At 52.8% G+C, this 12,956-nt stretch overlaps 5 protein-coding genes across 5 annotated transcripts in view; 2 read left to right on the forward strand and 3 right to left on the reverse strand.

Moving 5' to 3' along the window:
- Nucleotides 1-1,197, forward strand: part of GUITHDRAFT_141080 (hypothetical protein) — a gene marked incomplete at both ends in the record, with an annotated part of 2,674 nt that extends 1,477 nt beyond the window's left edge. Inside the window, 6 exons of the mRNA XM_005829604.1 lie at nt 70-318; nt 366-431; nt 660-712; nt 762-815; nt 863-924; nt 1,016-1,197. Of these exons, the coding sequence (XP_005829661.1) occupies nt 70-318; nt 366-431; nt 660-712; nt 762-815; nt 863-924; nt 1,016-1,197 (666 nt within the window). The remainder of the gene's footprint in view (nt 1-69; nt 319-365; nt 432-659; nt 713-761; nt 816-862; nt 925-1,015) is intronic.
- A 113-nt stretch (nt 1,198-1,310) lies between these two features.
- On the reverse strand, nt 1,311-2,770 carry GUITHDRAFT_88019 (hypothetical protein; the record flags this gene model as incomplete). Its single annotated transcript, XM_005829605.1, has 1 exon — nt 1,311-2,770. Exon 1 carries the CDS (start codon nt 2,559-2,561, stop codon nt 1,311-1,313), a length of 1,251 nt encoding a protein of 416 aa, XP_005829662.1. The 5' UTR covers nt 2,562-2,770.
- Nucleotides 2,771-5,582: 2,812 nt separating this feature from the next.
- On the forward strand, nt 5,583-7,771 carry GUITHDRAFT_164075 (hypothetical protein). Its single transcript, XM_005829606.1, has 2 exons — nt 5,583-7,060; nt 7,241-7,771. Exons 1-2 carry the CDS (start codon nt 5,607-5,609, stop codon nt 7,521-7,523), a joined length of 1,737 nt encoding a protein of 578 aa, XP_005829663.1. The 5' UTR covers nt 5,583-5,606; the 3' UTR covers nt 7,524-7,771.
- A 10-nt stretch (nt 7,772-7,781) lies between these two features.
- GUITHDRAFT_175454 (hypothetical protein) lies at nt 7,782-9,572 on the reverse strand (the record flags this gene model as incomplete). Its single annotated transcript, XM_005829662.1, has 9 exons — nt 7,782-7,904; nt 8,212-8,286; nt 8,435-8,518; nt 8,561-8,616; nt 8,694-8,751; nt 9,192-9,239; nt 9,288-9,349; nt 9,399-9,461; nt 9,503-9,572. The coding sequence occupies 9 exons, from the start codon at nt 9,570-9,572 to the stop codon at nt 7,782-7,784; spliced, it is 639 nt and encodes a 212-aa protein (XP_005829719.1).
- Nucleotides 9,573-11,886: 2,314 nt separating this feature from the next.
- GUITHDRAFT_164076 (hypothetical protein) lies at nt 11,887-12,879 on the reverse strand. The gene is made up of 5 exons (XM_005829607.1): nt 12,481-12,879; nt 12,347-12,426; nt 12,238-12,303; nt 12,129-12,185; nt 11,887-11,945 (listed from the first exon to the last, which is right to left on the reverse strand). Exons 1-5 carry the CDS (start codon nt 12,868-12,870, stop codon nt 11,897-11,899), a joined length of 642 nt encoding a protein of 213 aa, XP_005829664.1. The 5' UTR covers nt 12,871-12,879; the 3' UTR covers nt 11,887-11,896.
- Between the last annotated feature and the right edge of the window lie 77 nt (nt 12,880-12,956).

Below are 12,956 nucleotides of genomic sequence, written 5' to 3' on the forward strand. Positions count from 1 at the left end.
GGAGGAGGAGGAGGAGGAGGAGAAGGAGCAAGAGGAAGTGGAGGAGGAAGATTGTTGAAGCTGCTGCAGAGGCTCAACGAGAGTATCTGCCTCAACTCTTTCCGCAACTGCCTGAGGTCCAGCGCTCCTGATGGGCGGATTTCTTCCTCCTCCTCGTGCTTCGACTCCTCCGCCTTGCGCTCCTTCGCTGGTCGGGTCAAAGTCCATCACTCCCTCGTCGCCTCCTCCTCGGGCGATCGCCTCCCTGTGCAGACGCAGCCCAGGAACTTAGCGTCAACCCTCCCAACGCAGCAGGCAGGAGCAACGTACTCAGCGATGGTTAGCGAGTGGAAGGGTAGGACGAGGAGGAGTGAGATGCAGAGCAGGTCAAGACGATAGCGCTGGACGACATAGAGATGGAGGAGGTAGAGCTGCTGCACGTCACAAGTCAGGTTGGTAACCTTAAGGTGGGAGAGAGCTGGTCTGATCCGTCTCTTGCTCCAGGGAGACGAGTACAAGGCCTTTCTCGGGGCGAAGAGACTCTTTGAGTGAGTGGAGGGCAGGAAGGAAGAGAACAAGAGGAAGAGGAAGAGGGGGAGGAAGAGAGGGAGGAAGAGAGGGAGGAAGAGGAAGAGGAAGAGAGGAGGGAGACTCGTGCTGATGAGGACAGTGAGGGCAAGGTCAAGAACGTTGTTTTCATGATGTACTTCCTCAAAGATGATGAGGACGGGAGGTGAGAGGAAACCGAGAGCAAGCCGCCTGGGCCTCTTACCCTCCAGCAGGGAGCAAGAGATTCAAGACAGCTTGAAATCGATCCGCTTCCTCCGCAAATACGGGTGAGAACATCATCGTCCTTTGCTCGCCGCTCAACACTTCCGCCCAGATTCAGCTTCTACAACATCGAGGGATGCGGCAGGGCGCAGCGCGGATTCTTCTCAGGACCTGGTACTTGCATGCTGTGCTAGTCTCCTCCACCGTCCCTTGCTCGTTCCTCTCCTCGTCTCCCCCGTGGTCTCTCGGTCTCACTGTCGTCCAGCCCTGATCCCTTGGGAGCAAGTGGAGGAGTATGTGAAGAAGCCTCGAGAGACAGGAGCTCATCCAACCATCCTCGCCTCACGGACGCGCGTGGATGGTCTGAACCAAGTTCTTCAAGATAAACTCAACCAGAAGGAGGAGAAAGAGAAGCAGAGGGCCAGAGAGAGTGAGAGTGTAAACTAGCCAGGAGGACAGAAATAATGAACAGGAGGAGCATCACGCCGCTTGAGGTGCATCTTTTATTCTGATCGCTTGTGTCCCTGCAAAACAAGGGAAGATGAGGCAGAGCATCTGCGCTAGCACTTCCAAATGCGGCACGTGTTATCCTTGGACCCAGTGATGATGGTGTCACCCTCGTAGTTGAACGCGCAGGAGAAGATCTCGTCTATATGTCCTTCTAGGATCTGCAGGCACTCCCCGGTATCGCTCGACCAGATGTGGCAGGTCTTGTCACTGCTCGCCGTGATGATCTTGGTTCCTTGCGGATTGAAGCACACCTTTGAGATCTCCCCTTCGTGCCCGACAAGGATGGACACGCACGCGCCAGTCATGGTGTTGTATACTCGCGCTGTCCCGTCCGCTGACGCCGTCACCAGTCGGCTTCCGGTGGCGTTGAAGGAGACATCGAGGATCTCGTCGCTGTGACCTCGCAAGGTATTGATGCACTGCCCTGACTTCACATCCCAAAGTTTGCACGTGCGATCAATGGACCCGGTGATGCACTTGCCTCCCTCCCAATCGAACTGGCAGCTGGAGATTTCTCCTCTATGACCCTGGAAGGTGTGGATGCAACGACCCGACCTCACATCCCACAGTTTTGTCGTGTGATCAAAAGAACCAGTGATGAGCTTGTCTCCTGTCTGGTTGAAACTCAAACTGACAATCTCTGCCGTATGTCCAATCAGCGTGCAGAGCTCTACGCCAGTCTCGGTATCCCATAACTTTGCTGTGTTGTCCATGGACCCTGTGGAGATGATGGAGCCCTGAGGATTGAAGGACAAGCAGACGATCTCCGTGGCATGACCTCTCAATGTGTGGTACAGCTCCCCAGTCTCTGAGTTCCATACTTTGCAAGTCTTGTCAAAAGAACCCGTGATCACTTTGTCGCCATAAGGATTGTTGAATGCAATGGCGTAAACGACATTCTTGTGGCCTTCCAGTGTGAGAAGCTCCTCACCAGTCAGGGTGTTCCAGACTTTGCAGGTTCTGTCGTAGGATCCCGTAATGAACTTGTCCCCGTTCTTGTTGAATGCACAATTAGTCAAAGGAAGAATGTGGGCTCGAAGAATTTTGAAGAGATAGAACTGCTGACTCTCCTGGCAGTCTTGTTTTTCGATGAGTTTGTAAAGAAGCTTTCTGACATGCGGGCGTTTTGATTCAGTGATCAAGGGTTCTTGACGCACAATGCGATTGAGCAAGACCTCCACGTCAGTCTCAACCGTGAGATCGAGCAAGTCGATGGTCTTCTGTTTCAGCTCTGCGTTAGTCTCGTATTCAAGAATAATACCAGGAGGATAGTAACGAAGTAGAAATCTCTTGAGCTTCATGTTGAATCAATTCGAAGGGGACGGAGGCAGGCTAGACGTTTTCAACCCCTTCAACCCTTGGGTATTGAGCAGTCCTTGCACTAGAAATCTTGGAGTGCCCAAAGATTACTATCCTCTCTGATGTAACCTGAAGTCTTATGTGAACCGCTGCTCCGCTGACGAGCTTGTACTGTTCCCACCCTCTTTTTCGCAACACAACGCCTCCTGCTGCTTGCAGAATCAGAGTCAGACAGTGGTTTGGTATGCTTCCTGAATCTTTGAGAAGTGAGCAGCAATATGTCCAAAGTCTCTGCTCAAACACTTTCTACTTCCCTTCCTCTGCCTATACTTGCCTCCTGCTCTCCCTCGCTGGTACCTCTTGCTCCTCTCCTTGCTCCCTTTTCTGCCTGCTCTCGTCTCCTCGTTCCCGCTTTCCTTGATCAACCGAAAGAGAAAAATTCTGACTTGCCACCCCACCCACAATTTGATCAAATTGAATATTGAGTCCCAAAACTGCTTTTATATTTCAAACAGATAAATTAAATTTCAAGATATTGCACAAATGTTTAACCTTGTCACCCACCCGATAATTCCATAGAGGACAACTTGGATACTTTTCTTTTTTCGTTTGAATTCTCGTCTCTGGTACCCCCTACCCCACATCCTCCTGCTTCCTTCTCTCTACCCACCACCCCATCAAGTTTATACAGAACCCCCTATTGTTGATTACCACCCACCACCGGTTGCACAAAGGGAGAGGCTGAAGTTTGGAAACTATTTGAAGTTTTCACCATAAACTTAACTCTTTATCCAAAATGATTTCAAGATTCACGCCATAAATCTCTTGTGCTACCCAATTGTTTGGAGTACCCACCCTACATTTCAATTGCAGTGTTCTATGACAGGGGTACTGCCTGTCTGTACCTGCCCACCCCTACCCTATCGCTCAGTCTTCAGAGAGCCTCTGACCTGTCCTTCGATGAAACCCTCATACAGCAATGGCCCCTCATCCCCTAGCTTCCCCTAGCCGGCAGTCGCCAGGCAGGTCGCCAGGCCGGGCCCGTCGCCACTGAGGGGATCGGAGGGCCATGGGGCCATCCGATCCGGGCCGGGGCACCGGACTCGTACAGTACAGTACGGTCCGACTCGCCCGGCCGGGCGGCGGCCGCCCGGGCGTCGGCGGTGGTCACCGGGCGACCCGTTGACATTCCGTTCAAGGAGGCTCGGAGGCCTCATTCATTCTGTTTGTGGGAGCACAAAGTTAAACTGAATCATTGAATCATCTAACACTTGGCGGCAGCTTTTCTCAGTAAGTTCAGCCGAGGTTGAGCCTGGCAAAGAAGGAATAGTTCAGTGAAGGTACAGGAGACGGGAAACCAACTAGACAGGCTTACCTGCCGCTGGAGGGTCTGCCCGATGAAGCGGCTCGTTTGCTCTCAGCATGGAGATGGATGCGTTTCATGGCCTGCGGTCGCTGGAGTGAGCAGTAGGAGAGGAGGCAGTAGGATCTGAAAACCTCGCGAAAATCCGATGGAGAGATGGATGTGATTTGTGAAGAAACAGGCGAGTCTGTCCATACAGTCATATCGAAGAAAATACAAAGGTCGCACCACATCATCTCTGCATCACGGTCAAAACTAAACAGATCCGCTTCATGCCCTTCCCAATCACTAAAACCAGCACTAGCGGGACTAGCGGGACTAGCGGGACTAGCGACAGTAGCAGTAACACCATCGTCGTGCTTGTCATCGTCTTCATCAAAATGCTTATCAAGTTTATCAGAATACCTTCATAGTCTCTTGTTCGCTTTCCATGCAGCCAGTTTCTCTCCACCTGATATCTCAGCATCACGAGAAATCATCAATGTCTCTTATCTTCTTCTCTTGTTTGAAAAGAAATCATCATCTCGCCTAAACGATCTCGTCTGCGGATTCACCTCAAGTCGAACATTGTTGGAGACGGTTGCCGATCCCTCCCAGTGATGTTTGACACTCTTAACCACTTTCGGGCTTCTGTGAGAGATATCAAATTGCAGCATTATAGCATGCAGAGCAAAGATGACCTTGTCGCTGCTACCACCATCCAATGGATTCCAAACACACCAACCTTGCAGGAAACGACCAAATGAGAAGCATGGAGAGATGAAACGGGGTCAGTATCACCACAACAAGCGCTCCTATCAGAATCCCTTGCAAGACGATTGTGCTTCCTTTCAGGTTGCTTGCATGAGACCTGAAAGACCTATAATGAGCTGATGGCCTTGAACCACCACCACCTCCTCCTCCTCCTCCTCCTACTCCTCCTACTCGCTCTCGTCCTCCTCCTCGTCCTCGTCCTCCTCCTCGTCCTCCTCGTCCTCCTCTTGGGATAAGCCATTTCCAGCTCACAGCCATCGTCCTCGCTTACCTCAGTGCATCATCAAACGTATCCCCGCCTTGCAAACTTCCCAGTTCCACTCCTGTGATCTTGATGTATGTGTCATACCTCCTCCTCAACAGCGACTTTACAGACAATGATGTACCTCACTGACGCCTGAGCATGACGCTACTGCATCATCGTCTCGGCTATTGTATGGCATCCATGCAATCAAAACGCTGCTGATCCGCTGCAATACAATGAGTGCAGTGAGCAACAAGATGCAAATGCCGCATGCTCGAGAATGTCTCATAAGTGAAGCTGAGTTGATTAACCTGAGGTGAATCGAAATACTCTTGTACAGCAGAAGGAATCACATGGCCTCACGAACAGGACATGTTTCTAACACCAAACATTCGACACTCATTCTGTTAGCACACCATGATCCCATGTTCTCTGACATGCAGGATCTTACTCTTCCTCTTCCTCCTCGTCTCCTGCCATCATAGTCTACCCTTTTTCACCCCTAGCTATTCTGGTGATGCCAGCATGCTAAAAACAGACCGAACAACGTAGGTAATTTTACTGTCTTTTGTTTTCTGCTAACATTTCAACTGAGGCAGACTTTTCCCTTGCTCGTTTCTCACTCTCCCCATCTTTCCTCCTCCCTCCTCTCCACCAGCCTCCCTCCCCAACGCTCCGGCTCACGTCATGCACAGCATCCGACGCGTGACGCCGGCCAGCATGAACACCCTCCTCCTCTGCTCCAGCGCCTTCTGCTACTCCGCCATCCCGAGGAGCATTGGGCTCAGATCTCTTGTTCTGCCAAGCATCTCCTTGCTGAGGAAGAGGCACAAATGCGCCCGTTTCCTGTCAAGGGGGGCGTCTTTACCGCAGGGAGGGAGTAAGATCTCCCCTCTGGGTCGCAAGGTGATGCAGACGCTGGAGGGTCGCTGCGGCATGCAGCTCCCTGCGTCGCTCGTGGTGGGAGTGAGTGGGGGGTCGGACTCGACGGCGCTCATGCTGCTGCTGGATGAGGTGAGGCAGGAGCATGAGGGGGGCGAGGAGGGGCAGCTGTCGATCAACGTGGTCCACTTTGATCATGGCCTGCGGGCAGAGTCCAAGGAGGAGGCGAAGTTTGTTGAAGGGCTGGCGAGGGACAGGGGGATGCCGTTCTACATGCAAGCGCTTGACGAGGCCGATGCGGCAAGGTTCAGAGAGAACTCTGGTGGGATGCAGGAGTACACGAGGATTTGGAGGAGGAAGGTGATGGGGGAAGTGGCTGCGAAGATCAAGGAGCAGAGCCGTCCTGACACCAAAGTCTATCTCGTCTCTGCGCACCATTCCGACGACCAGCTGGAAACTATTCTGATGAAGCTGCTGAGAGGAGCTCACATTAGCAAGCTTCATGGGATGAAGTACAAGGACGATCTTGACCCTCCCATGCTCCGGCCGCTGCTCGACATCTCCAAGCAGGAGCTGGTTCGGTACCTCAAGGACTTGCAGCAGGACTGGAGGGAGGATTCGTCGAATCACGAGTCCACGTACAAGAGGAACAAGGTCAGGATACAACTGATTCCCCTCCTGCAGGATCTCTGTGGAGGGAAGCACGCGCTAGCTTCTCGAATGAACGGGCTGAGCCATCAGAGCATGCAGCTGCAGCAGTGGATGGAGGAAGTAACTCCTGCTATCAAGTTCGGGCGCAGGTTTGACAAGCGCACCCTCCCCCTCGATTTCTTCTACGCGGAGAGCAGGGAGCTCCTTCGCAACTCGGTCATCCACCAGTTCATTAGCTCCGAGGCCTCAGACCTCATCCTGAGCTACACCCAGCTCCTCAAGATCGCCCAGCAGCTCGAGGAGCATCCTAACAATCTCAATTGGTCTTTGGACTTGGGCAAGGGATGGCAGGTTCTGCGGTCGGGGCCCTTGCTCATGGTGGATAGGGAGGAAGGAGAGTTGCCGAACGGGAGCGTTGACATACTGGGCGACGTGAACGTCGGCGTCGAGGTCGACGGCCCGTGGAGCGTCATGGTGACAGCAGGGCAGAAGCCTCCTCCTCCTGTGGAGGGAAAGCGGAGAGTGCTGCCAGAGGATGTGTGCTTTACGATCCATAACGTCCCTGCTGGGTCCCAAATGATAGTGAGGACGAAGTTGGCAGGCGACAGGTAGGAGCATGAGGCGGGAGGCGAAGTCGGGAGGGAGTTTGGGTGGGTGGGTGTGGAGGGGGGGGGGGCTTTACAGATTAAGGATAGGAGGATAAAGTGGTGGATAGTAAGGAGCATTTTTCAGAAAGAGACGAAGAGAAGGAAAAGGGTCAACTTTCTCTCCCTGACTAGTTCCCTCAGGTTTTTCCCCAAGGGGGTGGGAAAGGACGAGAGGCTCAAGCACTTCCTGAGGTTCCAGCGAATCCCCGTGAAAGAACGCGATGAGATTCCCCTTATATGTTTCAAGTCACTCCCTTCCTCCTCCTCCTCCTCCTCCTCCTCCTCCTCCTCCTCCTCCTCCTCCCCAACTTCAGCAGAATCTGATCAGAAAGCAACGGTCATCGCTGTTCCTCCCAGGCATGTTGCCAAACCTCATGCGGTCCCCAAGGGCAAGGGGTTGACCATCTCCTTCCGGATCATGTGAGGGCGAGAGCTGGGGATGGGGTGAAGAGACGATAGCGAGGCAGGCGTTAAGAGCAATTGAAGGGAGCAGCACTAGGGAAGGGAAAGGAAGGGACAAGGGGCAGCAGATTGAGCTAGTGCGGTACAGTTCAACGGCAGCAGCACTAATGGCGGCAGCAGCTGGAGCGGAAGGAAGAGACAGAGAAAGGTTCGGAGCGAGAGAGGGGGGACGTTTTTTGAGGATGTTCATTACAAGTATCGAAAGCCTTGAGTAGCTGCACTAGCGTCGATGCTCAAAGTTGGGCTGTTTGTTGAGACTGTCGATCATCCAGTTCATCCCGTCCATGACGGTCTCCTCCGAGCCGGAGCAAGCCTGGAATGCCGAAACAGAGATAATGCGGAGCTGGAGGAAACAGATACGAGACAGGATCAGCGAGGCTTGCGAGGAACAAGGGAGGAGAGCTGTGGAAGATAAATGGTATCTACAGGTAGGGACGAGGAGGAGGACAAGAAGGTATAAGAAAGGGGAAGCGGGGAAGGTGAAAGGGGGCGAGAGCGATGGTTGGAGAGGCCTGGAGGCGGATGGAAGAGCGGGAACCATCGCCTGCAGCCGTTGGGAGGAAGGGAAAGAGAGCTGGGGAAGGAAGGAGGAAGAGACAGTCTCTCAAGATAGGATGCTGAGTAGGATGATAGCACAAAGGAGAGAGGACCTGGCGCTGGTGCATGAGAGTCCCTGACTGAGGAAGCGCTTTCTGGCGGATTTCATCAAGCTTGACAGCGCCTTGCTGCTCAAAGAGGTGAGAAGGACAAGAGAAGAAGGAGTTTCAGCAGGGAAGGACGGGAAGGAGTAGAGAAGCAAGAGGGTACGGACGAGAGGGAGAGAGGAGAAGCAGGAGGAGGTCAGGGCCAGGAAAAAGAAAAGATTTTAAGTGCCTTGTCCTGCTTGTTCACGAAGATGAGGAGGGGTACGTCCTGTAACTCAGGCTCTTCCAGCAGACCCTCCAATGTCTGCAGCGCCTGCGCAGATTCAGCAGCTTTCCTTCTCCTCCCATCCTTCACCTCCTCGAATCTGGAGGGGTCTGAGGCATCGACGACCCACACGAGACCATGAGCGTCTTCAGGCAAATCATGAGAGGACAGGTAGCAGGTAGCAAGAATTGGAGCAGGGAGCAGGAGGGAGGTTCTCTCCTACCAGAATAGTACTTGTCCCAAATGCCCCGCAGGGCCTCTTGTCCTCCGAGATCCCAAATCTGCGAGGTTACTGAGCGACGCTGGAGAGAAGAAACTGAAAACGAGGACGAGGTGAAAGATGATGATGGGTGAGATAATTATGAACACTACGATAATGATGATGGTGATGGTGGTGGTGATGACGATGACGATGACGATGACGATGGCGATGACGATGACGATGACGATGACGATGACGATGACGATGACGATATTGCGATTGCATCAACGATGACGACGATGAAAGCAAGGAATGTGGAAGGAACATCATCAATCGATGGACGAGGGAGAATGAGGAGGAGGAAAGAACAAGGAAAGAACAAGGAAAGAACAAGGAAAGAACAAGGAAAGAACAAGGAAAGAACAAGGAAAGAACAAGGAAAGAACAAGGAAAGAACAAGGAAAGAACAAGGAAAGAACAAGAACGACAAATAAACAATGAAGCCAAGAAACTTCATACCATCACATTGGCACTCTTCAGAGTGATCCTTCCTATATTCAGCCCGACCTGACCAGCATGTCATAAAGCCAGCAAAGGAATGTGGTCCAGCCTTACCGTGGAGGAAATCTTCTGCAGACTTAGCTGCAGCTCCTGCTCTGTTCGCTTCTCGCTGCTGCCTGCTCGTGCGCAAATCATTCCTCCATCATGGTCGACAGCGCCTCCTACTTGTCTTGGAGGCCTCGAAGCGAATGCGTTCTAGCAGAGAGGTCTTTCCCGACCCATCAAGACCTGAAGGCTTGTTACAAGGGGGTTGACGAGCTGGACTATACCGAGCAGGAGCAGGTGGTACTGTTTCTTTTCCAAGTAAGATTGGCAAAGGCCACTTATCAAGGAAAACATCCAAATGGTCACGGTTCCGAGTACAACATGCTCCTCTACAGCGCTGCGTCCAGCATGGTCAGAGCTTCTGCCAGCATGTCGCATGTATCTCTGTTGGAGGATTGAGAAAGTACCTAAACCCTCTCCCCCCTTCCCCCTCCCCCCTCCCCCCTTCCTTCCTCTCTCCTGCCTTCCACAACCCGCACCCTCCTATCTCCTCTCATCCCCTGCGACCCTTCCCTTCTCTCACTCCCGTCCTCCCTCCCTCTGTCCTCCCTCCCTCTCCTCTCCTTCATCCACCTCCTTCCATCACGACATCGAGTCGTCGAGGCGAGCTCGCCAGGCAATTCCAGCGAAGTTTTATGGGGATTCCGAGCAGATGAGAGGAGATAGCGACGAGGATCGAAGTGGAGAGGAGAGGAGAAGATCGAGGATCCCGATGCCCTCGTTGTTGTATCCCTTGCTCGTCGAGATCCTGGTTCCATGTCTCGGACTGCAGAGGTAGCGAGGATGGAGTGTTAGAGGAGCGGGAGCAGTTCGGAGGCGACAGGGGGTAGGCGGAGGGGCGAAGCGGGTCACGACGACTATTCGATCACGGCATCGTGTGACTCTGCTGTCCTCAGGGCTGCCAATGATGGTGCGAAGCGTTTCCTGCTGGTTGCTCATCCTACTGGTAGCCAGGAATGCGGTATCCTTGCATCCCGACGTGTTTCTCGGCAGCGCGAGGCCCGGCGGGGCATGCAGGGCCTCCACGAGCGTGATGGGGCTAAGAGGAGGAGGAGAGCATGGGGGCCGAAAGGAGGAGCTGACGGAGAGGGAGCTGTATGGTGGTGCCATCAGAATGAAGCTACCTGCTACCTTCGACGACATCAGCCGATTCCGTCACGTACCGGACTTCCAGGAGGTCCCCTCCCACTCCTTATCCTCATCCTCCTAGCTGCTCGCTCCCCTCCTTGCCAGAGGATTCAGTGTGCTCTGAATGCGTATGATGAGGAGGAGAGGAGAATCTTGAGAGGCTGTACACTTGTAGTCCTCGCGTTCCCAATCGCATGCGGAGTAACGTCCCTTCATCACCTCTACACGAGTTTGTTGCTTCTGCTTACCTCCTCTCGCATGTCCCACACTCCATATCACATCAGCCTCTCCCGTTCTGCTCTGTGTTTGACATCCTGCAAACTCAGGTATGGGTGGACAGAAACGCAGAAAGGAGCGTGATTGTAGAACTACTGGAGTATGACGAAGCAACAGATAATAGCGAAATTGCAGGTGATTTATGTCGATTCTGGCATGCTCTTGCAAACAGCCATCCCAACCTCCAAATCATCTACCCACCTTTGAAACCTCAAAAACCTTCTTGAAACTGTATCCTTGAAACCTTGCCCATCCTGCAGCAAAACTGTTCCGCGAGCTTGCAGAAGCAGACAACGCCACTGACGTCCGCATCATTGCAACTCGCAATCTGAAGCATCAAGAGGTGCAGAGTAGACTGAGATTGTCCACTACTTGCCACTCACTTATGAACAAGCTCCCTCTCCTATCCAGCGACCTGCGCTGTCCTCCTTCCTGGGTCACCTACTGGGTTTTGTGCCGCACTGTTGCTCCTTCAGCAGATGATTAGCTGTTGCAGTTGTTAGCTGGAACGCAGAGCATCGCCAAGTTCAAGTGACGAGAAATTTGTCCATGTGACGGAACTGACGATGTTTGACAGTAATGCAGGACGAGACCATATCATGACATGCGTGTTTGTAGCCCGTCTGCCAAATATGCAGGTTGTCGTTCTCCTGGCCCGCATGCAAGAAGCTAGTGACTCATATTGCAGACCGACCTTTCCATCATTTTACACATCACAACCAAAGATCCTCCTGGAACCAAAAGTTTGGACGAGGCATCTTTCACAAGTTGTCTTGCCCTGGCAGCTAACAGCTTCACCAGACGATCAGCGAGCACGAGCACAACATGCGATTGATGGAAGACATGGTCAGAGATCTGAGAGTGACCAACTGGGACTTGTTTGGTGAGCAGGACTAGATCGACTACTTCCCTCCCTCGAGCTTGTCTTCCGACTTGCGGAAGCTGGGGTGAAGCCGAGGGGGCCATGGTCAGCATGTGGCGTCGCTGAAAGAACGCTGAAGGAGCAGAGATGACAAGAACAGAGCAAGTTCCCTGCAGAGGAAGTTGCACAGGCTGCAGGGAACTTGTACAGCATACAAAGGGGGAGGACAGCGTTTTGGGGGAGAAGGGGGGGGGGAGTTGTACAGCATTCAAGGAAAGCAGAAAAGTTGCAACACGAGCCAGGTTCATAGCAATCGCACATGGAAGCAGCAAGAACTGGTTTCGCAGGAAAATCACTTGTCTTTATTTCTCAGGACGGGAACCCCGTTGATAACATCGTAGCTGAGGAATGAAAGTCGTCAGATGAAATATCGTAGAGTAGGGATTCGAGAAGAATTTTGTGTTGAGCGTTTCGGTGGTGGTCGGGGGAGAGGTGGAGTGCTTTTTGAGTGATACACGAGGGGATAGCAGAAGGAGAGGGAGAGAGAGGAGTATATGGGGAGGAGGAGGAGGAACATGTTTCACCTTCTTCCTGGCAGAAGGAATCTGAAGATGTTGCCATCTACTAGTCTGAGCACGCGCCTGCACGGAGATCAGGATCAACGAGGAGGAGGGTGCGTCCGGAGAGGAGCACCTTGCTCGTCGACCAACGCTAGAAGGATTGATAAGGGTCTCGCGCGCAAACCTGATGTATGCGCACCTGCACACTGTAAGGCAATGATACATGGAAACTTAGATCATACCTGTTGTACGTCTCAGCGTATTGGAGGGTCACACCGAGGAAGAAGATGGCGCAGCCAACTTTGAAGAGGGGAGAAGAAATCTGCAGATTCAACGTGTAACCATCTTGACATGCTGCACATAAAGTAAGATCCACCGCGACGGCCTCGTGGTTGGACCCATAGTATATGGCGGCCGACGTAGTGATGATGACAGATCCCAGAATGAAGGAGTTCCTTTGAAGCTTCTGCAGCTCCTCCTCCCTCTTCTTCGATGCACTGGATGTAGGAGAGGTGCATTGAGCCTCCTCGATTGACTCCAGAGGGGCGACCTGCAGTGCAGTCCGGTAGCTAGCGGGTTTGTGGGTCAAAGACCCAGCTTTCACTGAGAATGGGGAGGGAGATAACAGAGCGGTGGAGAAGGAGGAGGAGGAGGAGATACTGGCAGGATGATAGGCAAGAAGGGAGGAGGATGGGGAGGTCAGGAAGCAAGAGACTTCGGTCCCTCCCATCGCCAGCATCGCCATAAAAACAGCCCAGCGCTGCATTTTCACGCTACTACCCTTCTGTCCTCACTACCCTTCTTATTATTAATTCACCGGTGCTTTTACCACATTATAAATATCAAAGTACC

Source organism: Guillardia theta (genome assembly GCF_000315625.1).
Source record: "Guillardia theta CCMP2712 unplaced genomic scaffold GUITHscaffold_51, whole genome shotgun sequence".
Classification (NCBI taxonomy): Eukaryota; class Cryptophyceae; order Pyrenomonadales; family Geminigeraceae; genus Guillardia; species Guillardia theta.

Excerpts from the sequence above, each read along its gene's own strand:
- GUITHDRAFT_164075 (XM_005829606.1), top strand. The coding sequence starts at position 5,607 with ATGCACAGCATCCGACGCGTGACGCCGGCCAGCATGAACACCCTCCTC. Across the intron at positions 7,061-7,240 it reads ACGAAGTTGGCAGGCGACAG|GTTTTTCCCCAAGGGGGTGG; the intron begins GTAGGAGCATGA and ends TAGTTCCCTCAG.
- GUITHDRAFT_164076 (XM_005829607.1), bottom strand. The coding sequence starts at position 12,870 with ATGCAGCGCTGGGCTGTTTTTATGGCGATGCTGGCGATGGGAGGGACC. Across the intron at positions 12,427-12,480 it reads CCAACCACGAGGCCGTCGCG|ATTTCTTCTCCCCTCTTCAA; the intron begins GTGGATCTTACT and ends TTGAATCTGCAG. Across the intron at positions 12,304-12,346 it reads TACGCTGAGACGTACAACAG|GTGCGCATACATCAGGTTTG; the intron begins GTATGATCTAAG and ends TACAGTGTGCAG.